Source organism: Talpa europaea (assembly GCF_964194135.1).
Source record: "Talpa europaea genome assembly, chromosome: 2".
NCBI classification, from domain to species: domain Eukaryota; kingdom Metazoa; phylum Chordata; class Mammalia; order Eulipotyphla; family Talpidae; genus Talpa; species Talpa europaea.
The window spans coordinates 111624369-111648629 of record NC_140068.1 but is presented as its reverse complement, the minus strand read 5'-3'; the positions used below and the strand labels follow the sequence as shown (position 1 = coordinate 111648629).

Here is a 24261-nt window from a genome sequence, read left to right as displayed (position 1 = left end):
CAGTTCAAGTGATTTCCAATCTTTTTTCATTGCTTAGGGAGTCATAAGTGTATAAAATCATGATATCTGATGGAGTAGCTCAAGAAAGTTGATAATTAACTTTTTGTCTATGTGTAATTAAAATCAATCATGTGAATATTTAGTTAAGTAAATAATTATTGTTCCAGTACATTATTATGACTTTTTAAAAACCTGTATAAAATTGGCAATCAGATTTTAGGGGTTCTATATTCCTAGATAATGACTAAAGATTTTTTTAGAATTAAATGTTTACTAATTAATGTGGAGATAAATCCACTTTGAGTTCTTTTATGCTGAATACATTGAGTGCCTTGACATGTAGATATATTATAAATTATACATTATTTTCCTACTCTTCTTTGACTTCCTAAACAGAGTTATACTTGCTATCTTCAACCATGGCCAACTTGACCTCAGTGAGTGGATTCTTTCTTATGGGGTTTTCTGATGACCGCAAACTCCAGCTTTTACATGCCGTGCTGTTTTTGGTGACATACCTGCTGGCCTTAACTGGCAACATCCTTATTATTACCATAACTTCTTTGGACCATCGCCTCCATTCCCCCATGTATTATTTCCTGAAGCACCTCTCTCTTTTGGATCTCTGTTTTATCTCTGTTACAGTACCTCAGTCCATTGCAAACTCACTTATGAACAGTGGTTACATTTCCTTTGGCCAGTGTATTCTTCAAGTTTTCTTCTTCATAGCTCTAGCCTCATCGGAAGTGGCCATCCTCACAGTGATGTCCTATGACCGGTATGTTGCTATCTGTGAACCACTGCGATATGAGACCATAATGGATCCCTATGCTTGTAAGCATGCAGTAATTGCTGTGTGGGTTGCTGGGGGCCTCTCTGGCCTCATGCACACAGCTGTTAACTTCTCCATACCTCTCTGTGGGAAGAGAGTCATTCACCAGTTCTTCTGTGATGTTCCTCAGATGTTGAAACTAGCATGTTCTTATGAATTCATTAATGAGCTTGCAGTAGCTGCATTCACCACCTCAACAGCATTTGTCTGTTTAATTTCCATTGTGCTCTCCTACATTCGTATATTCTCTACAGTGCTGAGAATCCCAACATCTGAGGGCCGGACTAAAGTCTTCTCTACCTGCCTACCACACCTATTTGTAGTCACCTTCTTCCTATCAGCTGCAGGCTTTGAGTTCCTCAGGCCCCCTTCTAATTCCCAGTCAGCTATGGACTTCATGTTCTCCATATTCTATACTGTGATACCACCAACACTCAATCCAGTTGTCTATAGTTTACGGAATGAAGCCATGAAGACAGCTCTGAGGAAAGTTCTGTCAAAGGAAGAATTTGCTCATAGAAAAATATATGGAAAGGCTATTTTTAAATTCTAAATACACATTCAAGTAAAAGGTATTTGCTATTATTTTTCAGATTGTATGAGGAATAAATCTACTTTTTTTTCAGAATTTCCTACCAAATTTTCTATTTTTTTATAATCTCAAAATATAAGAATATTGACTTTCCTTTCTCTAGTTCAAGTCTTAGTTTAAGGCATCTTCTAGAAGTTTTTCTGAAATCATAGAGAAAAAGCATTTATTTTGAAGCCTGGTCAGCATAAGTTAATGTTGGTTTTTGATAAATAAAGTCCAGACTATTGTCTGTAGGCTCATTGTGTTTATGAGATAGTGTATACATGGTGTGTATGTGTAATTTCCAATGGGTCTTCAAGTTTTTTATCTATATTAAGTATCCATATTAGTTTTCCCTTTCTATTGAGTATTAAAATAGTATTTACAGTCAGTCTTTCACACATGTCAGGTATGTTATATAACATTTCAATTTTATCAAACAAATCTTCAAGCTAGTATACATTGTCCCCATTCTATCAGTTAATACTCTAAATTTAAGAGAGAGACATTTTGTTGTGATATCTCAAATAGAAAGTAGTAAAACTGTGATTCCAATTAATATTTGTCTGACTCAGCTCTTGTTTATTTGCCTCTACTCATTGCAAATACTTTGTTTCTCAATGTGATTGTTTACATATAAGTCAATGATAAAAAAATAAGTTCACTAATTAAATAACCACGATACATGTTTGTTGGAGGCGGTCATTTTGTGTAGTGAGTAAAAGGGCCTTGACCTGAGTCTTTAAGGCATGTGAAAACACATGTGTCTTGGAAGAAAACTTTTAAGTGACAGGACTTGGTGTTGAGAGTCTGGAAAGTGACTTGTGTGGAGTCAGGCTTCTACATCTCCACAGTCTGAAAATAACAAAATGGAGAGATCCTGCACAGTGAGCAGAAGGGCCTTGACCTGAGTCCCTAAAACATGTGAAAACACATGCGTCTCGGAAAAAAACCTCTGGGTGACAGGACTTGGTGTTGAGAGCCTAAAAGTAAAGTACATACACATGTTTATTGCTGAAAATGTATTAATTATTTCATTTCCTCTCCTGAGCTGTGGAAATTTTGACAACTTTGCTATAGTGTTAGGCATGAGATAACTCCTGCTTCTATATATCAAAACAAAGATAGATACAACAGGAAAAATTTACACCGATGAATACGTGAGCCACAGATCTTGTATATCTGAAGTTGTGACTCATTTGGGAGTAATTTAATATTCTTCAACAAGGACTCATCTTGAGCAGGTTCTCTCAATTTTAAGTAAATCAAAGTAAATACTCTAATAGAATGGGAATGAGCAACTGCTGAATATTGGGAGAGTATTTTTATGTTTTTTGATTAATTTTTCTGTCTATAATAGTACACACACATGAATACTATTTGTTTTTTTTTTTAAAGGTGATACATTTCTCTTTCACTATAAGTTTGGCTTTGATGAAACATTTTATTAGTGCCATATTTTGCTGTTTTGAATTATAAATAACAGCTTTTCCTCTTTATATGCAAACTTAAATACACATATATTTATTTAAATATACTGCATATAATTTGTAAAAAATTCCAAAATGGAGATAAGAAAAGAAAAATCCACTGTAACTAACTAATATTATGCTATTAATGAATATATTGCTATATTTTTTAATTTTTGTTTTTGCAAGTTTAGATATTAGATTGTTTTACAATATCACTGTACATAAGGATCAATAAATTCTTTTGTTTTACAATTATGTCATAACCATGTTTCTAGTTCTATATGTAAAATAATTTTGTATATATGGTTGTATGTTATACTTAATAATACTGTATTTAGAATGTTAGTATTGTCATTGTTCTAAGTTATATTTTAATGAATATTTTAATCTATGCATATAATTATATATGTATATAATTAATTTCTTAGGTTACATGCCTAATAGAATTACCTCTTAATTATTCTCCTATGCCTACATTCACCTGTTCAATATATCATTGAATCTCCTTGGACATTTATACACTTCTGTTCATATTCTGTAAAATAGAGAGATTTCCATGGAATGCATTAATACTAAAATTTAATTAAAAAGAATGTTTTTCTCTCAGAGAGAATTTTAAAATTCTTGTGGGAAATAAAAAACACTACTAAACAAAGATAATCAACACAGAGGAATTAAAAGTTTATTTGAATGAGAATATCCATTTCTATCAAGAAGAAATTGACATATATCACTGTATAAATCCAAGGCATGCAGCATGGTGATTTGATTTCCATATTATGAAATGATCACCAAAATAGGTTCTTCTAAAATCCATCTTGACATATAGATACTAGGAGAAGAAAAGAAAAAATATGTTCGTTGATGAGAACCCATGATTTATACTCAAAAATTTTCCTATATATTATATAGCAGTGTTAGCTATAGTCATCATGTTACACATTACAGCTGAAGTACTTACTTATTTTGTAGCTGCAAGTTTCTACCTTTTGACTACCTTCCTTCAATTTTTCTTTCTATGGGTTTTTTTCTTTTAATTTTATATTCCACATATAATTTAGGTTATATAGTATTTGTTGTTCACTGCCTAACTTAATTCACTTGACATAATGTCCTTGAGGTTATTCACAAATGGTGAAATTTCTTCATTTTAATTGCTGAATAATATTTCATTGGATAGATGATAAATAACAGATAGGTAGATACAGACATTTACATATATAGGGAGAATTTTGATACACACACATTCATCCTTTAATGAAAACTTTGGCAGTTTCATTTTTACAATAAAAAAAGATTTATTAATTTTTATACAAGAACTGGGGTACAGGCCAGATGTGCAGGAGGGTAAGAGGATTCACCTGAGACAGAGCGGGAAACAGAACAGGAAGACCGGCCAAAATACACTGCTGAAGGGACCAATGGGTGAGACAGGAGAGGTCTGCCCTGCCATGTGGGTGTCTCCACAGCCGGTGGGGATAGAACCAGCACTACAGAGACTGCAGACAGCTTCACAGTGCTGCACTCAACTGGCTGCGCCACCAGGGAGACCCACTTTGTCAGTTTCTATATTGGTTATTGTATTATAACCAATTCTACTATAAACTTGCTGGTGTAAACACCCTGTTGAATTAATGTTTCATTTCTTTTAGATAAATACCCAAAAGTGAAATTGTTGGATCATTTGAGAGTTATATTACTAATTTTTGAGGATTTTCCATACTGTTTTTCATAATGACTGTTTCAATTCACACTCCCACCAACAATGTACAAATGTAATCTAGTTTCCATATCCATGCCAGCATTTATCTCTTATATTTTTGATAATGACCACTATAACTGGCACGGTGTGTTATCTCATTTTGCTTTTAATTTTCACTTCACTAAGTAACATTAAGCATCTTTCATGTAGCTGTTGGCATTTTGTATATTTTATTTGGATAAATATCTATTCAGGTCCATTCCCATTTTATTGAGTGGTATAAATTCTTTATGTAGTTGGGATAGTAACTTTATAACATACATAGTTTGCAAATATTTTCCCTATCGCATGGTTGTATTTTCACTTTGTTGATGGTCACATTTGCTGAGCTGAAGCTTTTTAGTTTGAGTCTGTCCTATTTCTTTGTTTTTAATTTTGTTGCTTGTACCTTATGTGTATAAAAAAATAATTAACAAGATTCATGTCAGGGAGCTTTATTCTTTTGTATTCTTCAAGGAGTTCATGGCTTCAGATGTTTTCATTGTCTTTAATCAATTTTAGGTTAATATTTTGTGAGTGCTATAAAACAGGTGCCTTTCTTTTACATAGGAATATCCAATTATCCCTGCACCATTTTGTAATGAGATTGCGTTTTCTCTTTTGAATATTAAATATTGGCTCCCTTGCCAAATATGTTAAATATATAGGCTTGGATTTATATCTGGACTCTAGATTCTGTTCCATTAATCTATTCCTGTGCTTTTTATCGTTGCCATACTGTTTGATAACCAGAACCTTATAGTAGAATTTGAAATCAGGAATTATTAATACTAAATGTTTGTTCTTTCTCAGGATTTCTTTGGCTATTCAAGGACTTTTGTACATAATTGTTTTTTCTGGATCTGTAAAAAAATGCCATCATGATATTGATACGTATTAAATTGAATATATAAATGACTTTGGTATTTTACTGATTTAATGCTATTATAAGTAAATGAATTTCTTTCTTTTTAGACTGTTTTTAGTGTACAGAAATGCTAATGATTCTTTGTATGTTAAATCTGTATCCTGTAACTTAAGTGAATTCATTAATTAGATTTAATATTTTTTGATTGAATCTTTAGAATTTCCTATACATAAAACAATATCATCTGCAAATAGAGATAATTTTACTTCTTTTTTTTTAGATCTGGTAGCTTTTATTTCTTTTTCTGGTCTGAATATTTTCATTAGGATTTCCAATATTATCTTTAACAGGTGTGGTGAGAGTGGAGACCCCTGTCTTGATACCAATCTTAGAGAAAAAGCTTTCAATATTTCACCACTGTGTATGATATTAGGTGTGGTCCTGTCATATATTGCTTCTGGTATATGGAGATAGTAAGTCTTTACCAATAAATAATTGCTTTAGATTAGATTATTTGATTGTTTTGTTGATTTGGATGAATTATTCTATTTTGGTTCCTTATCAGTTGTATGGTGTGCAAATATTTTTTGCTATTCAGTAGGGTGTCACTTCATATTGACAACTATCTCTTTTATTGTACAGAAGTTTTTAGTTTGCACTAAATAGACATTTACCCAAAGAATAAATGCAAATATCCAACAAATATATGAAAAAATTTTCCTCATTACTTATTATAAAGGAAATGCAAGTGAAAACCACAATTAGATACTACCTCATACCTATGAGAATGACCCATATTGAAAACAGAAGCAATCTCTGCTGGCAAAGAGGTGGAGAAAAAGGAACCTTCTTAAACTGCTGGTGAGAATTTAAACTGATTCACCCACATGGAAAGATGTGTGGAGATTACTTAAACCACTAAAAATGGATCAGAAATATGACCCAGCTATTCTACTCTTAAAAATCTACCCAAAGAACATAAAAACACCAATATGAAAGGAAACCTGTACTCTTATGTTTATTACAGCACTGTTTATAATAGACAAGATATGGAAACAAGATAAATGCCCCAAAATAGATGACTGGATCAAGAATATGTGGTATATATATACAATGGAATACTATTCAGCAAAAAATAAACTCGTTCCATTTGCAACATCATGGATGGAGCTGGAAGGCATTATGCTAAGAAAAATAAGTCAGAAGGTAAAAGACAAATATCAGATGGCATCACTTGTATGTGGAATACAGAGAAACTAAGCAAAGGGTCAGACAAAGATAAAACTTGAAAACTGACCATAGATAAGAGGAATCCAGGAGGGAACAAGAGGGTGAAAATATGTTGGAGGAAAGAGTACAGAGGCTTTTGATGGATTTGGGTGCTTTGGTGGTAGGAGAACTACAATAACTAAGCATGAGGAGAAAAGTCATATACTGTCCAAAAATCAACAACGATAGAAGAAAAAATTACTTCATAAATAAATTACTACTTTAAATATAAATGGGTTAAATTTTCCAATCCAATTTATGGAAACAACCTAGGTGTTCAAAGATAGATGAGTGAATAAGGAAGATGTGCAATATAAACAACAGACTACTGGTCAGTATAAAGAATATGAATGGTTCCCATTTTCAATAATATGGATGGAATTTAATGAAATTTTGATAACTGATGTAAATTAGAAGGAGAAAGACAGACACCAGATGATGTCTCTCATATATCAAATATAAAGAAGCACAACAAATGAAGAGACAAAACTAAACCAAAACAAATGTTGCAAACATAATAGTAGAGCTATTTTTTTAAGAGCTACTTTGTAAACATATGTATGTATTTCTCCATTGAAAACACAAAACAGCTCACATAACTAAAGAGGTATAAACCTAAACCCTTAAATTATATGTATTGTAAACCAATGTTACCTCAATAAAAATGTTACAAAATATATTTAATTCAGTTAAGTACAAAAAATTAATTAAGATATAGAATGAATGGATTAAAAAATTGACATCCAACAATATGCTTCTTACAACAGACTCATTTTAGTCTTAACAATGTGCATTGACTGAGAGTGAAGAGATGGAAAAAATATATTTCAATCATATAATAGCCAAAGGAGAGCTGGGTGCTATATATCAGAAAAAAAAAAATGAGCTTCAAACTGAAATTGGTAAAAAAGACAAAGAAGGTTATTATGCACTGATAAAGGTAGGGAGTCAATACATCAAGATGATATATTGTGCATGTAATTATTTATGCAACCAACACTGCAGCACCTAAATTATAAAACAAAAACTAGCAGAGGAAAAGGTAGGGTAAATATTGATACAATAATAGTTGAACATTTCCTCACACTCAAGAATGGATAGATCATACAGACAGATGACCAATAAGGAATATCAACTTTTAGCAATACTATAGACCAAATTTACCTAACAAACATATGTGGAATATAGAGAAACCAAGCAGAGTCAGATAGAGTCAATATTACAACATAATCCTGAAATCTAACCACAGAAATGAAGCTGCCAGAGAAAGGGGGACAGAGAGAAGTGAAAACCAAGTGGGGAGTACAATGGACTATGGGGGTCTGTGGGAGTCTACTTGGTGAGTGTGTCATAGTAACAACACCTGAAGGTGGAGTTCCTGTACCTTTAAAACACAAAGCTGTAGGGGGCCTCCCCAGTGGCTCAGCGGTTGAGCACTGGGTTGTGAAGCTGCCCACAGCCTCTGCAGCGCCGGTTCATTCCACCTGGGTGAGGGTCCCACCCGGGTGAGGGTCCCACATGGCATGCAGACCTCTCCTGCCACCTCCGCTGCTCCCCTCAGCCGAGTATTTTGTCAGTCTGCCTGTTCTGTTCCCCACTCTGTCTCTGGTGAATTCTCCTACCCTCCTGTGCTTCTGACTGTACCCGTGCTTGTATAAATAAATAGATAAATAATAAATAAATCTTTAAAAAAAATAAAACACAAAGCTGTAAACCAATGTTACCTCAGTTATAAAAAACAAATCTGGCTGTGAAATTGATGTTACCAGAGGAGCGGGAAAGGAGAGTAGACAAGGGGATTGGGAAGACAATAGACTATAGTGGAGGACTTTGAGTGCCATGGCAGTGGGTTTGGTATAATAACACACATCTGAAGATGTATGGACCTATACCTCTGCATCATATACAATGTTGTAAACCAATGTTATGCTGAACATACATTTTTTACATAAATTGTGTACATACAGAGACTTGAGGATTGGCCTAGAGTATTCCCTGCATTTTGTTTCTTGATCAGCATGTGTTCACTGTAATAGTTCACCAAGCTGTATGTTTGTGAATTGCTTATTTTTTACACAATTAAATTAATCAATAGAGCTTCATAATAAAAGATTCTCTTGATATTGAATATTTTACAGTTATTAACTGAATCTAAGTCTCTTTCAGTTGGCTAATGTGCTGTGAAATGTGGCAAAATCTTTATTATCATATTACTACTCATGATAAATCTTAGCTAAAATTTTATTGCCATTTATTCTCGCACTTTTGCAGCTGTTTTCCTCCATCATTATCGCATGCCTGAAACATGTCGCACATAAGATTTGTCTGGACTCAAACAATTGGAAGAAGTGTCTTTAAACAAGAGAGATTCATTTTTTCTATGAAAACCTGTAGAAAAGTATAAAGGATTGATATGAATGTGGAAAGTTTATAGGTGGCAAGCAGAAACTCAAAGATGTTTCCTCTTGGAGTCTTTAGTTTACCTTGGAAATTAGAAGCAAAAAAAGTAATAATCTGCTTTAGAGATATTTAGGACACAGGATAGAGAGATTAAATAATTTGTTTGTTATGGAGATAGAAGAAATGAAAAAGAGGAAGAGACTTCTGGGTGAATCAAGACTGCACTTGAAATTAAGAAAAATCAGGGGTCAAAGGCATCACTCAACATATTTGGACATTTATCTTCAGCAATATTTGAGTGTCTTTAAGTATTGAGGTAGAAAGTTCTTTTGAAAGGCTCCATTCCTACAGTTTTGAAATGTGACAGAAAGACAAGGTGACAGAAAATACAACAAAAATGAAAATAATTTGAAGTTCTGTATTTATAACATGTATGTACTCACATATATAATACATACTATATTGATAGTGAGAATGTAACATGAATATGGCAGAATGAGAAAACAACTTCATGTTGGGAGATTCTGAGGGTACAGTTTAAATATCTATGATTTGGTGTAGATTTAAACAATACTGAATGATCATAGAGGCAAATGAATATCTTTCAGGAAGTTCTCCTGGGACAGCTCTCTGGATACTGCAGAGCCTGATATTAATTGGCATATTGGGAGAACTTTGTCCTTGAGATCTTTTCCTATTTGTGTCCTGTGTCCTTTTCCAGTCTCTCCTGACTTGCCAATCTTTGGGGATCGTCACCTCAAATAACAGTACCCACAACAGACACATGGGTCTGAGACACTGTGTTGTCATTTCAAGGTAACAACAATACGCACCCATGGCTTAAAATTCTTTTACATGTAAAATGAGATTTTCAATGTGCAAAAATTAAATCTGGAAAAATCTCTTTTAACTAAGTTGCTTCTATTGATACCTTGATTTTATATCTATACCATGCACATGATTTTAACTATTACTAGTAAATTGAGATTCTAGTTCAAAGCAATATTTATCTTGAGGAAGGGTGTTCTTATGATGTTAGTTTCGTATCATAGTGAAATATAATTCTTCTACAAAACTAAGATGAGCATATTCTCTTATAAATAAGGATCCAGTTCATGACTGAACTTATCTCCTGTTGAGGTTTGGATCTTGTCCTATTGAGGTATTTTTTGGGGCAGAGGTGCAGAGAGTAGTAAAAACACAGGGAAAATTCTTACTTGGCTGTGTAGTGCAAAGTAGCAACAAACAAGTCACATTAAAGGGAACAGATCATGAAACATAAATTGGGGCAGTGATTCATTCTTATAACTGTATATAGATGAGCATGTATGTATATGATTGGAAGAGCATTTATTAGAATTAGATTAAAATATATATTAACTGGTTTGATCCTGGGGGCGGGGTTATTCTCTTGTTACTATTATGGTCTTTTTTCACTATTTTAAGGGATATCTTAGTGACTTTATGCTGTTTATAGAATGCCCTGGCCCTCTACCTGATCCTTACCTTGGCTTTCATTCCTTTTCAGAGAGTTCTGACAAGTATCATATTTAGAAGATAAATTAAATTAATATATTAATCTCTAAGAATTATTTAATATGTTTTACATCTATGTTTAACATTTACAAATGATAAAAAATTTCAGGATATGTAGTTATTATAAGGGAAGAATTTTTAAGCCTGAGTGATTTTTGCTGATGACTTGTAGAAAACACCAATTTGTCCTAAACATGTACAGTCTTTGGGAATGTGCTCTGAATTAGTGAGTATATGTAAAACATTTGCATTTACAACTATTGGACTTTTTAAAAAGTTCCTTTAAAAACTTGTCCTCTTTAAGATTCTAGAAGGTAAAATTTCTTTTTTTTAAGATTTATTTATTTATGCATGCAAGAGCTGGGGTACAAGCTAGAGTTGGAGGGAGGGTGAGAGGATTCACCAGAGACAGAGTGGGGAGCAGAACAGGCAGATCTACTGAAAGGGGAACAGAGGGCAGATCTACTGCTGAGGGGAACAAAGGGTGAGTCAGGAGAGGTCTGGTACGCCATGTGAGTAGCTCCCTGGCTGGCCTGGGATAAAACTCATGCTGCAGAGGGTGGTGATTTGTTTAACCTCTTGCACCACCAGGGAGGCCCCTAAAAGGTAAAATTTCTATGTAGACTTCATATATGTTGAAGCAACCTCTTTCACCTCACCAAAGAAGTCTCCTTTCCCTGATCCTCATTTCCTTCATTCAGATTCAACCACCTTTTCATTCAGCATGCAAGACCAGAAGCCCCTTTCTCCAAAGCCACAAAATAAAAATGTCAAGGAAATTTTTCTTGGAATGCTTTGCATGAATTGACATCAAAAATAAGCTTGTGGACTAAATGAGTTAACTAATCCCTAAAGGAAATATGTTTTTTGAAGTCATATGTGTATGATTAAACATTTTGATATGAATGTTGTTACTGTTACTTTCAATAGCCAAATATTTGCAATTTCATAGGAAAAATAACCTTTTAAGTTCCAGGTTTGTGTGTCAATTATATTTCAGTTCTTTCAAAAAATGCCCACCTTAAGATCCTGGTTGAAAAATGAAATGTATATATCATTTTCATGTATAAAATATTGATGTCCCTCATTTGTCACCCATTTAATTTGAATGATTTGTCATAAGCCATAAATTAACTGAATGCATTTTATTCTTCTGATAACCTCTTTCTTCCCTCTTTATTTCTTCTGCAATAAATTTTAGCTTCTATTATTTTTCTCGGGAAAACTCTTTGGCTTCACAATTACCCTTCATGTACCTCTCGTAAGGTCTTATCATTAATGCCGTCTCTTGTAGCTTCTGAAGGACACCATAGGGTCACTGTAATTTCTCTTAGAGTCAACTTCTCTTAGCTATTGTAAAGGTTGACATTATGGCCAATGGTCAACACATTATACTCTTTTAAATTCTCGTAGTAGGGCCTCCCCGGTGGCGCAGAGGTTGAATGCTGGCCTGCGAAGCTGCCCGCAGCCTCTGCAGTGCGGGTTCGATTCCCAGCCAGCCAGGGAGATTCCCACATGGCATAGCAAACCTCTCCTGTCGCACCTGCTACTCCCCTCAGCAGTGTGTTTCATCAGTCTATCTGTTCTGCTCCTTGCTCTGACTCTGGTGAATTCTCTCACCCTCCCATGCTTCTGACTGTACCCAGTGCTCGTATAGATAAATAAATAAATCTTTAAAAAAATAAAAAAAAAATTCTCATAATAGTTTCCTTTTTCTGAACAAGGTAATGGGTATCACCAATAGGAGTATCAAAGAAGACTTCATCCTGGTGGGTTTCTCTGATCAACCAGACCTGGAAAATATATTTTTCATAGGTGTTTTGGTATCCTATCTCTTGACTCTTGTGGGAAATACCGTCATAATTCTGCTGTCTTCCGCAGACCCTAAACTCAAAACACCCATGTACTTTTTCCTCACTCATCTCTCCCTAGTTGATATCTGCTTCACCACCAGTATAGTTCCACAGCTGCTGTGGAACCTAAGAGGACCGGCCAAGAACATCACTGTCCCAGGCTGTGCTATCCAGCTCTATGTCTCCCTGGCATTGGGCACCACTGAATGTGTTCTCCTGGCTGTAATGGCCTTTGATCGCTATGCTGCTGTTTGCAAACCTCTCCATTATGCAGTTGTGATGAATCCACGATTGTGCCGTGCTCTGGCGGGTGTCGCATGGCTGAGTGGAATAGGAAACACTCTCATCCAGAGCACTATCACCCTGTTGCTGCCTCGCTGTGGACACCGATGGATCCATCATTTCTTCTGTGAGGTACCCTCTATGATTAGGCTTGCATGTGTGGACATCCATGCCAATGAGATCCAGCTCTTCATTGCTTCATTGGTCTTGCTCCTCTTGCCCTTATCACTGATATTGATATCCTACGGCCACATAGTCAAGGCAGTGATCAAGATCAAGTCAGCTCAGGCTTGGCGCAAAGCCCTGGGCACATGTGGATCTCACTTGATAGTCGTGTCCCTCTTCTATGGAAGCATCACCGCTATCTACATCCATCCCAACAGCTCTTATTCCCATACTCAAGGGAAGTTCATCTCCCTTTTCTACACAGTAGTGACCCCAACCCTCAATCCTCTCATTTATACACTGAGAAATAAAGATGTGAAAGGAGCACTGAGAAGACTGTTTCACAGAGACCCAGGCTCGTAAAAGAAAAAGGAGAGCACAGGGCAGTCCGTTTGCGTGGCAAAAATGAAACAAAAGGTCTTTTTCTCAAGACTGTACTAAACTATAAGGAACATATGTAATTTTCATAATCTATATTATTGTATTTTAGTTGTCCTCATAATCACCTGTTCTCTCCAATATGATTCCCAGGCTCATATTGGGCCTTGTATGAGGCAATATTTCCCCACACCCTTGAAATATCTATCATGCAGCTATGTGTTTCTTGCTTTCCCTCCCTTCCTGTATTCATTTTTAACCTTTTTTCCTTCATCCCTTCCTTTTTTAAAATGCTTCTTTCTTTTTGGGGGGCCTCCCCTGGTGGCACAGACGGTTGAGCGCAGCGTTGTGATCTGTCCGCAGCCTCTGCAGCGCTGGTTCTGTCCCAGCCGCCGGCGAGAATCCGACATAGCGTGGCAGACCTCTCCAGTCTCACCTGCTGTTCCCCTCAGCAGTGTATTTCGTCAGTCAGCCTGGTCTGTTTCCCGCTCTGTCTCTGGTGAATCCTCTCACCCTCCCGCGCATCTGGCTTTTACCCCGGTTCTTGTATAAAATAAATAAATAAATCTTTTAAAAAAATGCTTGACATCTGACCAAAAATGTTAGTTGTTTGATTTGAGCATGCATATTTTCATAAACAAGCCAATAGCAATTATTCTTTGATGAAATAATGACTGTGAATCAATTATATTGCTTAGTTATTCCCTTATTCCTATTATTTCCTATTAGCCAAATCCAGAGATGAGCACAGGAGAAGAGGGATATATTCAACATGTAAATGTTTAAGCAAAGATGCTTTATCCAAACACTGTGTTGCACACCTCACCCTTAGTCAAATAATTTAACCCCAATATGCAATCTGGATCCACCTACTATACCAACATCAGATGAGATCCTGATTGGCAATATTCCCCTGAAGAAGCTGAAGAGATATCAAACTTATCTATCATTAAACTATGTAATTATCCATATTTTTGTTTTTTTAGAAAAAAGCCATTTTTCTGCCTTTTACGCTCACATCTACCCTTTTTCATTTCACATCATCATTTAACTCCTCACATTAAATCTCAATAATAAATTTATACAAAAGTAATTTAACCTGTGATCTATGCCATTTAAAAATATCCCATAAAATGAAAATATATTCACAAAGAACTGACATGCCAAGTAATAAATCAATATATGATAATAAATCAACATGATTCACTAAATATTAAAAATGTAAGCATAACAGCATCACTGCATGTTAATCATTGTGTAGGATTGGAATCTCCTAACACTGCTTACAAATTATATATAATATTCTTATGAAATATATTTCATGATTAATAAAACAATTAAGGTCACAACAGAAACACAATGAAACAAGAGGGCAAATATATAAAATGCCTATTTGTCTGAGAAGTAATAGTAAAGTATATATGTACATATTACTGAATATCCCTTTGAAGGAAGAGAGAAAAAAAGTATGTAAAGAAAATTGCTTTCTAAGTAAGAACATCCTTAATGTGTTAAAGCCCAGAAGGAATTGCCAAAGAGTAAGTGAAAATCAAATCAATGACTTCCAATGATATAAATCAGGAATAAAAATAATACAGCACTTTATATTTTTATAACTGAGTAAATCTTTATTGAATAAAATTTTGAATCTCATTTTCAAGTTTAGCTCACACATTTCTATTGATTTGTTTGCTTAACCAGATATGTAAATAGTATTTTGAGTATAATAATTTACTTAGCATAGCCAGCAAAATAAAAATTCTTATTCCTATTCCAATCTAAAAACCATAAAAAGATATACAAAATACAAAATGGTGTGAATCTGTAAAGACACAGAATTGGAGAGGACTTGAAAGCAGCAAAGAGATCAATAAACATTTAAAAGATAAGAAATAGATTGAAGGTTGCAGATGACTTATAGAAGAATTGATGAAACTTAACTGCTTTTAGAGGATTTGGAGGTAAGAGCGGGAGTCAGTAAGAATAGAGGAAATTCATACTGCAGATCCCTGGAATAGCATTAAAGGTTTAGGAAATGTAAGAATGTGTCATCCTTAGTTTTAATTAGAGAGAGACTATACCACACTTGGCTGAGATTTGACTGGTGCCATACCAAAAGCAAAGAATTTTGTTAAGCACAGCAAACAATAATCCTCCATTTTTTTTCTCATTCTAGTCTTAGAACGCTGGTAACCAACCTTATAACACTCTAGTCAGGAAAACAGAAGTATACATAGAGATCATCTAAAAAATTGTAGGAACACACCAAATGTGTACTAACATTTGTGTTATTCTAGCAAAAATCATCCTATTAAATGAACTTGAATGCTTAATTTCATTTTAGGTGGTTCATTATTCTTGTGCAGAAAAGCAGCCTTTATATTTGTTTTATATCCTGTGACTTTACTGAATTCAGCCCCGTGGAATCTTTAGGGGTTTTATATATAAAAGCAAAGACAATATTTTGCTTTTACCTTTCTTGAGTAATTACTCTGCCTAGGACTTCCAATATCATGCTTAATTTAGAAATAGTGACACCCCTGTTCTTAATTTAGAAATAGTGGGCACCCCTGTTCTAATCATGATCTTAAAGGAAAGATTTCAGCTTTTTGGTTGAGTATGTTAGCATGAGATTTTCACATATCACCTTTATTTTGTTGGGGCATTTTCCCTCTATACCTAAGCTGTCAAGAGTTTTTATTGTAATATGTTTTTAATTTTGTCAAATGATTTTTCTGTATCTACTGAGAAAATTATATAACTTTTATGCTTTATTTATCTATATATGCATTTACCACTTTCGTTGTTGAATCACTCAAGTATCACAGGATAAATGCCACTTCATCATTCTGTATTGTATTTTTTAATGTGCACTGATTCCTGTTTCTAGAATTTGTTCAGAATTTTCTGTCTATATTCATTAGGAATATTGGTATTTAACTTACCTTTAATAACTTATCATTAGTAATGTCATTAATTTATTTCCTTGTCTGGCTTTGGTTTTAAGGTAATGCTGGTCTCATATAATTAATTTGAAACTATTCCCTCATGTTCAATTTTTTAAGAGTATGAGAAGTGTGGAATTTAGTTCTTTATTTAATACTTATTTATTGTGCAGAAGAAATGGGATGTAGGCTAGAGGTGTGAAGGGTTAGAGGATTCACCAAAGACAGAGCTGGGAGCATAACAGGAAGATTTACTGAGAAACATTGCTAAGGGGATCAGTAGATGAGACGGGAGTGGTCTGCTGTGCCATTTGGGCTATCTCCCTGGCTGGGGATTGAACTCAGACCATCACAGTGATAGCACTGAAACTTAACCCCTAGACAACAAGGGAGGGCCAGCATTTTAGTTCTTTAAATGTTCAATAGAATTCACCTTTGAAGTCATCTGATCCTTGATTTTTCTTTGTAGGGAGGTATTTAATTATGATTCAGGCTTCTTAATTATTATTGGATGATTCAAATTTTCTCTGTCTTCATGAGTCTGACATAGTAGTTTGTATCTAAAAAAATATAACTTTCCTCTTGGTTGTTTAAATTGTGATGTATGATTGCATGTAGTAGTTTCTTGCAGTCCTTAGTATCACAGGTATTCGTTGTAATGACTCCACTTTTGTTTTTTTAGTAAGTTTTGCTTAAGTTTTCTCTCCATTTTTGCTAAGTTAAACAAACTAAAGTTTTTGTGAGTCTTTTTTGATCTTACTGAAATCGTCTCAGGGTTGGCATCAATGTGCCCAGATTCAGAGGCTCATTCTTTCCATCAGTTCTATTTTATACTAATGATCTTTGGGAAAGTGAATACATAATAGTAACATGAAATAAAGAAAAAAGAACATATATTAAAGGAAAGGAAAAGAAAGGAAGGGGAAGAAAAAGAAACTCTAGCTTCCTCTGGGGAAGCATGAGCAAATTCAAGAACAAAAAGCTATAACATTATAATCAGATTCTATAACTATTTTTATTTTATTTTTTACTCTGAGGGGAAATTTTCAAAAAGAAAATGTAGCCAAAATTCACACTCTAACTTATTAAAACTATGAGCAGTTTTGAATATTTGATTTCAAAATTTTTCATATGACTTATGAGTTTATTTCCTTTATACATCATCCCATGTTTGCTTACCTCCTTTCTTGTGCCCCGAAGTTACCCAATATAAAGTTTTCCAAAGGCCATGTTTTTTCCCTTCACATCAAAAACTTCCTGATGTAATGTGAAACTATTCTCCAAAATTAGTAGCATTCTACACACACACCTACTTTGTATAAGAGATCTCATATTTACATACTTATTTAAAATGTCATTGCTCCAAATATTCACATCCATAAAATAGATAACACATTGTAATTCAATTTAATATTTTAAATATTTTATTTTATATGTATTTTACATCATTTTCCATTTTTGCACAATGCATGCATTTTCATCTTGGTTATAGTCCCCGTACAATTCCCAGCCCCCTTTTTTTGACCATAATCCCTCTTACCCCTGCCCCATAGTGTGTCTCTGGCTTATAGTTGCTTGTTGATTTTGATATTTACTTTATTGTAATGAGTCTTTCACCAGTCTCTTATTCAGGCTTTCTAAATTCCTGCTATGAGTGAGACCATCAATAATGGATTTTAATATACTAAACCATGTTATGGGATTCTCAGGACCTGTTGTTAGGTTATTTTTAAGGTTCTTTTTATAGGTAGTCTTATGATTATTACAAATTATAATGGATAACCAAAGTAGCTGCTCAAAATCTGAGATTCAATGTATGAACCTCAATTTCTAACAAAAAATAACCTTAAACACTAAATTCTAGTTTTCCAGGAGGCCTGATAGTTGAGATTTTTTTTCCTAATGTTTAATATCTTTTTTTTTTTTAAGATTTATTTATTTATTTGTTTGCTTATTTATACAAGCACGGGGTACAGTCAGAAGTACGGGAGGGTGAGAGAATTCACCAGAGCCAGAGCAGGGAGCGGAATAGGCAGAAGGACCAAAGTACACTGCTGACGGGAGCAGCAGGCGCACAGGAGAGGTCTGCACACCATGTGGGGCCCTCCTCTGGTGGCCGGGGATCGAACCTGTGCTGCAGAGGCTGCGGGCAGCTTTCGCAGCCCAGCGCTCAACTGCTGCGCCACCAGGGGAGGCTCCATGTTTAACATCTTGTTTTCCTTTCTGAATATGTGAGTTATTGACACCATCATTTTCCAAATGTAGTACTCAGACCAGTAACTGTAACATTTTAGGCATTCAAATTCATGGGTGTCACGTTAGGCCTTGTGAATCAGAATTACTTGGTGTGGGATTTAGGTACCCCTGTTTTAACAAACTCTCCAAGTGAATACTTTTGCCACTTAGCTAGACACAACAAAATGCCACGATTTAATCCCTGCTCTGTGTGAAAATGTGAAAGTTTCTAATTTTCCAGTGACAGAAAGGTGGAGAAAATGAGGTTTGTTTGTTTTTTTTAAAGATGTATTTATTTATTTAAACAAGAACCGGGGGTACAGGCCAGATGCTCAGGAGGGTGAGAAGATTCACCAGAGACAGAACAGAGAACAGAACAGGCAGACTGATGAAACACACTGCTGAGGGGAGCAGCAGGTGAGACAGGAGAGGTCTGCCGTGCCATGTGGGACCCATGCTGGCCGGCCGTGATCAAACCGGCACTGCAGAGTTTGCGGACAGCTTCACAACGCGGCACTCAACCAGCTGCGCCACCAGGGGATGCCCGAAAATGAGGTATTTTTATTATTCAATCTAGGTTTCTATTACAAGAGATGCAAAAAAAAAAAAAAAAAAAAAACCCTAGATTCTCAAGGGAATCAACATATTTAAAATTGGCCATCTAATAGAGGAGAGATGAGAAAGGTCAGAATTTGGTGTTCAACTTTAATGGTACCCACACACCAAAAACAGCTGGGGTAAGTTTTCCAAGCTTGAATAAGGAAACAGGAAATGTTTTATGGAAACTGGAAGAGTTTATGTTCTTCAAATTGAGTTTAAAACACAAGACAATTCTAACAAGAAGGACACTTACTTTTCCTGAAAATTAGAAGATTAATTTAGTTCAGATAAATATATTATAATAGTGAACCGGCAAATTGGTAAAGACTAATCTTTTATATGTTTAGGTATATATTCACTGAAGTAACTATAGTATAAAAAGTATGTTTTTTTAAAGATTTTTGATTTATTTATGCATACAAGAATTGGGGTATAGGCCAAAGGTGCGGGGGGTGAGAAGATTCACCAGAGACGGAGTGGGGAGCAGAACAGGCAGAATGACTGAAATACACTGCTGAGGGGAGCTGCGGGTGAGACAGGAGATGTCTGCTGTGACATTTGGGTAGCTCCCTGGACAGCCAGGGATCGAACTTGTGCTGCAGAGGCTGCTGATGGTTTCACAATGCTGTGTTAACTACCTTGCGCCACCAGGGAGGCCCGAAAAGTGTTTTTAAGATAATCTTTGCTATCACTGTGAAAGACAATACCTTAGATAGTTAAATGTTCAGTATAATTGTGTCTTTTTTTCTCCAATTCCTTCATGTCTTTCATTAGAATGCATAGGTTTTAGATGTAGGCAGTTATATAAATTGCAAAGGACAAATTTTGATATACTAAAATGTTGATTAAGTATTTCAAGCCTTTATTTCTTACAAAAGTAGAGACTAAAATGCTAAGCTCATAAAAAGATAAAAGATACCTGTGTGGATTAAATGACATTTATTTTATGACAGACTGTGGCATCTGACTCATGAAAATGATTGTTCAAAATCAATTAGTTTTTTGAACCCTCAGTCTGATGACAATTATTTGTGTAACTTGGAAGATTAAAATATTTAAAAAGCAAAAATTAAAATTAAGTATGGACAATAATTAAGGCAGTTTTTAAAAATAATTTTATCAATTTGGGGAAAAGAGAAACAAGAACAAGATAGAAAGGAGAAATTATTTTGCTCTTTAATTTTCCTGCTTTCTACTACGTAATGTGAGGCTTTAATTTAAATGGATAAAGTTGGAGATATTATAGCTATCTATAAGTAACCTTGTGATTCATATTCATAGAATTAGAGAAGAAAGCTTTTCAAAATTGTCAGGCAAAACATAAGTTTAAAAATTTTAGTTGATTTAACATGCATTTTTTAAAAGATTTATTTATTGATGCATACAAGAACTGGCCAGAGGTGTAGGATACAGGCCAGAGGTGTAGGGGGTGAGAGGACTTACCAGTGACAGAGCGGGGAACAGAACAGGCAGATTGACTGAAACACACTGCTGAGGGGAGCAGCTGGTGAGGCACCATGTGAGTAGCTCCCTGGCCGGCCGGGGATGGAACTTGTGCTGCAGTAGCTGTGAACATCTTTATAGTGCGGTGCTTAACCCCTTGCGCCACCAGGGAGGATCTAATATGCATTTTTATAGTAAGTAAATCTAAAAGTACTGTGAGAGTAGGATATAGAAATCGAGTGCCCAATGCTAATTTCATCCTTCATGGAAGAGACTTGAGGGAGGCAGGAAAATTCTGAACTATCAACAGGAGAGACTGCTGCATTAGACAGAACAAAAACAACATGAATGAGAGAAGCTACCATACTAATAAAAGTCTCCCAGAATGATAAATATTGGGGCTAGAGTGATACCTAAGGTTTTTTCCTGACAATCCGTCCATTATGGGGAGTTGTGAAGTCAAGGGCCTAAAGGTTTAAGATTCTCTTAAATATCATTTCTAAGAATATGAATTAATAAGATACAAACAAATATCTGGTGAGATTTCACTTGGATTAGAATAAAGACCAAATAAACAGTCATATACCCTATTTTATTACTTCCTGGAACTCACAGATTGAAACACAGAAACATGAGTCATTTATTAATAAATCAACCCTCATATACTAATGAATGATTTCATGAAGGCATAGCTCTTGGTTGTTTCTATCCCACAAAGCCCGAAACACTGCACAGTGAACTGACACTTGATTTATCTCTTTCATTAAAAATGTAGATCACTTAATACCTCTGTAGAATTTCTTTCTGAAGTTATATATTGGGTATTTGAATGTTTTTCTCCCACATTTAAAACCACCTCAAAGCAATCACTGTGTTCCTCTTTAGAAAACATATTTGTCTGTAATAAATGGTAAAAAAAATTACTTTAACAGAAGGCAGTGTGCAAAGAAGTTGAATTAAAATCATGATTCAGAGAGAAATATATTTGATACCAGACTATGCTCCATGGAATCAAATTAAACGCTAAAGCTGAGAATGACATATATCGCCTTTGTAAAAGCTTCTTTTCCTCACTCTTGATTTCAATGAGGTATTCATTAAGTACAATGTTAATTACAGAATAATAACTCTACATAATTTGGCCCTTGGCTCCACAATTACTGGAGCTCTGCTATAGAAGAATCGTTTGTCAGGAAAGAACTGTATCACCCCACTAACCAACTCACCATGTTTATATTCCCAATCCCATATTTCCTCTGTAGAGTCATTCCATCTGCTAAAATGAGTCAATAGGATATCCATAACTCCAATTCATCTAATTTTCAGAAACCTCTAATCAAGACTTGATCATCAGTTTTCTGCTACCTGGGTTTCACCTGTGGAAATGGAGTAGTATTTTTTCATGATGCAAATACAATTATTTATGTATGTGTGTGTGATGGGACTGTGTTTGCACTCCACTGAAACTACTGATTTACTAGTGCTTTCTCTATGTTCCAGGTTTACCAGAAATAATTAATTTCACCGTTGGGTCCCCAACCATCTAAATCAAAACTGAGAAATAGCAGTTACTTTAAAAAATTATTGTTGAAAGAAGTAATGATGAATTAATAAAAAAAATTATATTCCTCTACTACATTTCCCCTATTCTTTTTCTTTCTTTTCCAGCTATCACAGTTCGACTCCTCAAAATGTTTACGGCAAATATAACCACAGACAGTGGATTCCTCCTTATGGGGTTTTCTAGCAACCGTGAGTTACAGATCTTACATGCTTTGCTTTTCTTGGTGATGTACATTTTGGCCTTAGCAGGGAACCTCACCATTATCACCATCACAATTCTGGACCAACAACTCCAACACCCTATGTATTATTTCCTGAGACATCTTTCCTTTCTGGACCTCTCCTTCATTTCTGTCACAGTCCCACAGTCCATTCACAATTCACTGATGGATGACGGCTACATTTCCCGGTGCCAGTGCATACTTCAGGTTTTTTTCTTCACATCATTGGCCTGGGCGGAGGTGGCCATTCTCACAGTGATGTCTTACGACCGCTATGCCGCCATTTGCTTTCCACTCCACTATGAGGTCATCATGACGCCTCGAACCTGCACGTGGGCTGTGATAGCTGTTTGGCTAAGCGGAGGTATCTCTGGAATATTGTACACAGCAACCACGTTCTCTATCACCTTCTGTAGAGCCAAAATAATCCATCAGTTCTTCTGTGATATCCCCCAGTTGCTGAAACTCTCCTGCTCTGACGATTACCTGGGAGTGATCGGAGTGGCTGCTTTCATGTCTGTGATGGCGCTCATCTGCTTCTCCTCCATAGTCCTGTCCTATGTCCACATCTTTTCCACAGTTCTGAAAATACCGTCTGCTGAGGGCCGGTCCAAGGCCTTCTCTACCTGCCTACCACACCTCTTTGTTGTGTCATTTTTTCTCTCCACAGGCACCTTTGAATTTCTAAAACCACCTTCAGATTCTCCAACTGCTTTTGACATTCTGATTTCTATTTTTTATACAGTATTGCCCCCAACCCTCAATCCTATTATCTACAGCTTTAGAAATGAGGCCATGAAGGGAGTTTTAAGAAAGGTATTGTTAGGTGGAGAACTCACTAAGAAAAAAAGGTTTTTGTCTTGTTGATGGTTGCCGAATTTTACACAAGGAACTTCTTTAATAATTAGAATTCTTTCAGTATAGGTGAATCAATTTTTTTCCTCTATAGATAAGTCATTTAATATAGTCATTGTCATAATGGAAACTCTTCATGTGTTTTATTGACCTTTTAAAAAACATTTCCTTTGTTCTTTTACATTCAGAGAAAAATAAACCATTATAAACTTTTAATAAAAGTCCATTGTTTTTCTTTCCCTCTCAATATCTACAGATATACAAAATCATATAAACAGACCTGCCAATAAACAACACACACTTTTTTTAAACTCTGCGTAGACAACTTACAGTAGTAATAAGAATAAAATGGGACAATTTATCCACAGATCCACTCATGCCATTTAATTTCAAATGTCATCTTAACTTTTGTTTAATACATACTAATTTGCTTACTGGTACAAATATATATACCAACCTTATATGCTATATAGTTTTACTATTATAATTAATGACTAATGACAACTCAATCTCATCCAATCTTAAGCTTCACCTTTAAAAAGGACAGCATGAACAAGCAGACACTGTGTGGCATTTCTGCTGTAGTTGATGGCTGAGGCATTAAACTTTGAGGAGCATAAGTAGAGGAATCTGGAGTCTAGTAAGAATTTTTGTCTGTTTTCTATAAATTCAACTATGATATGGAAGCAAATCATCAGGTGGGTTAATTAACTATTTCATTTTTCTTTATTTATAATTAAAGTAAAATTGCATTATAAGATCACATAAATTTCCAGTGTGCATTATTGAGAATCAACAAATGTATATTATTAAGGTCACTGCTAAAAGTTCAAATCTACACTTACTGTACCATTTTCTGCTTTTTTCCTAATTTACCCACTCCCTTCCCCTTTTCTTCTGGTAACACTCAATGGTCATACAGTCCAACATAGTATCAGCAATTGAAGGGAAAAATTGACAATTTGACCTCCTAACAGTGTCAGAAGATGAGTCTCTAAACTTTATGACATGTGGGAGTCAGATAATTTTGCA

The 24261-nt window shown here is 35.1% G+C and overlaps 2 protein-coding genes across 2 annotated transcripts; both read left to right on the top strand.

Moving 5' to 3' along the window:
• Positions 1 to 419: 419 nt before the first annotated feature.
• LOC311188262 (uncharacterized protein) lies at positions 420 to 23241 on the top strand (the record flags this gene model as incomplete). The annotated part of the gene is made up of 2 exons (XM_084259404.1): positions 420 to 1374; positions 22259 to 23241. The coding sequence occupies 2 exons, from the start codon at positions 420 to 422 to the stop codon at positions 23239 to 23241; spliced, it is 1938 nt and encodes a 645-aa protein (XP_084115530.1).
• LOC311167888 (olfactory receptor 2G3-like) lies at positions 12217 to 13352 on the top strand (the record flags this gene model as incomplete). Its single annotated transcript, XM_084229044.1, has 1 exon — positions 12217 to 13352. The coding sequence occupies exon 1, from the start codon at positions 12417 to 12419 to the stop codon at positions 13350 to 13352; it is 936 nt and encodes a 311-aa protein (XP_084085170.1). The 5' UTR covers positions 12217 to 12416.
• Positions 23242 to 24261: the final 1020 nt, after the last annotated feature.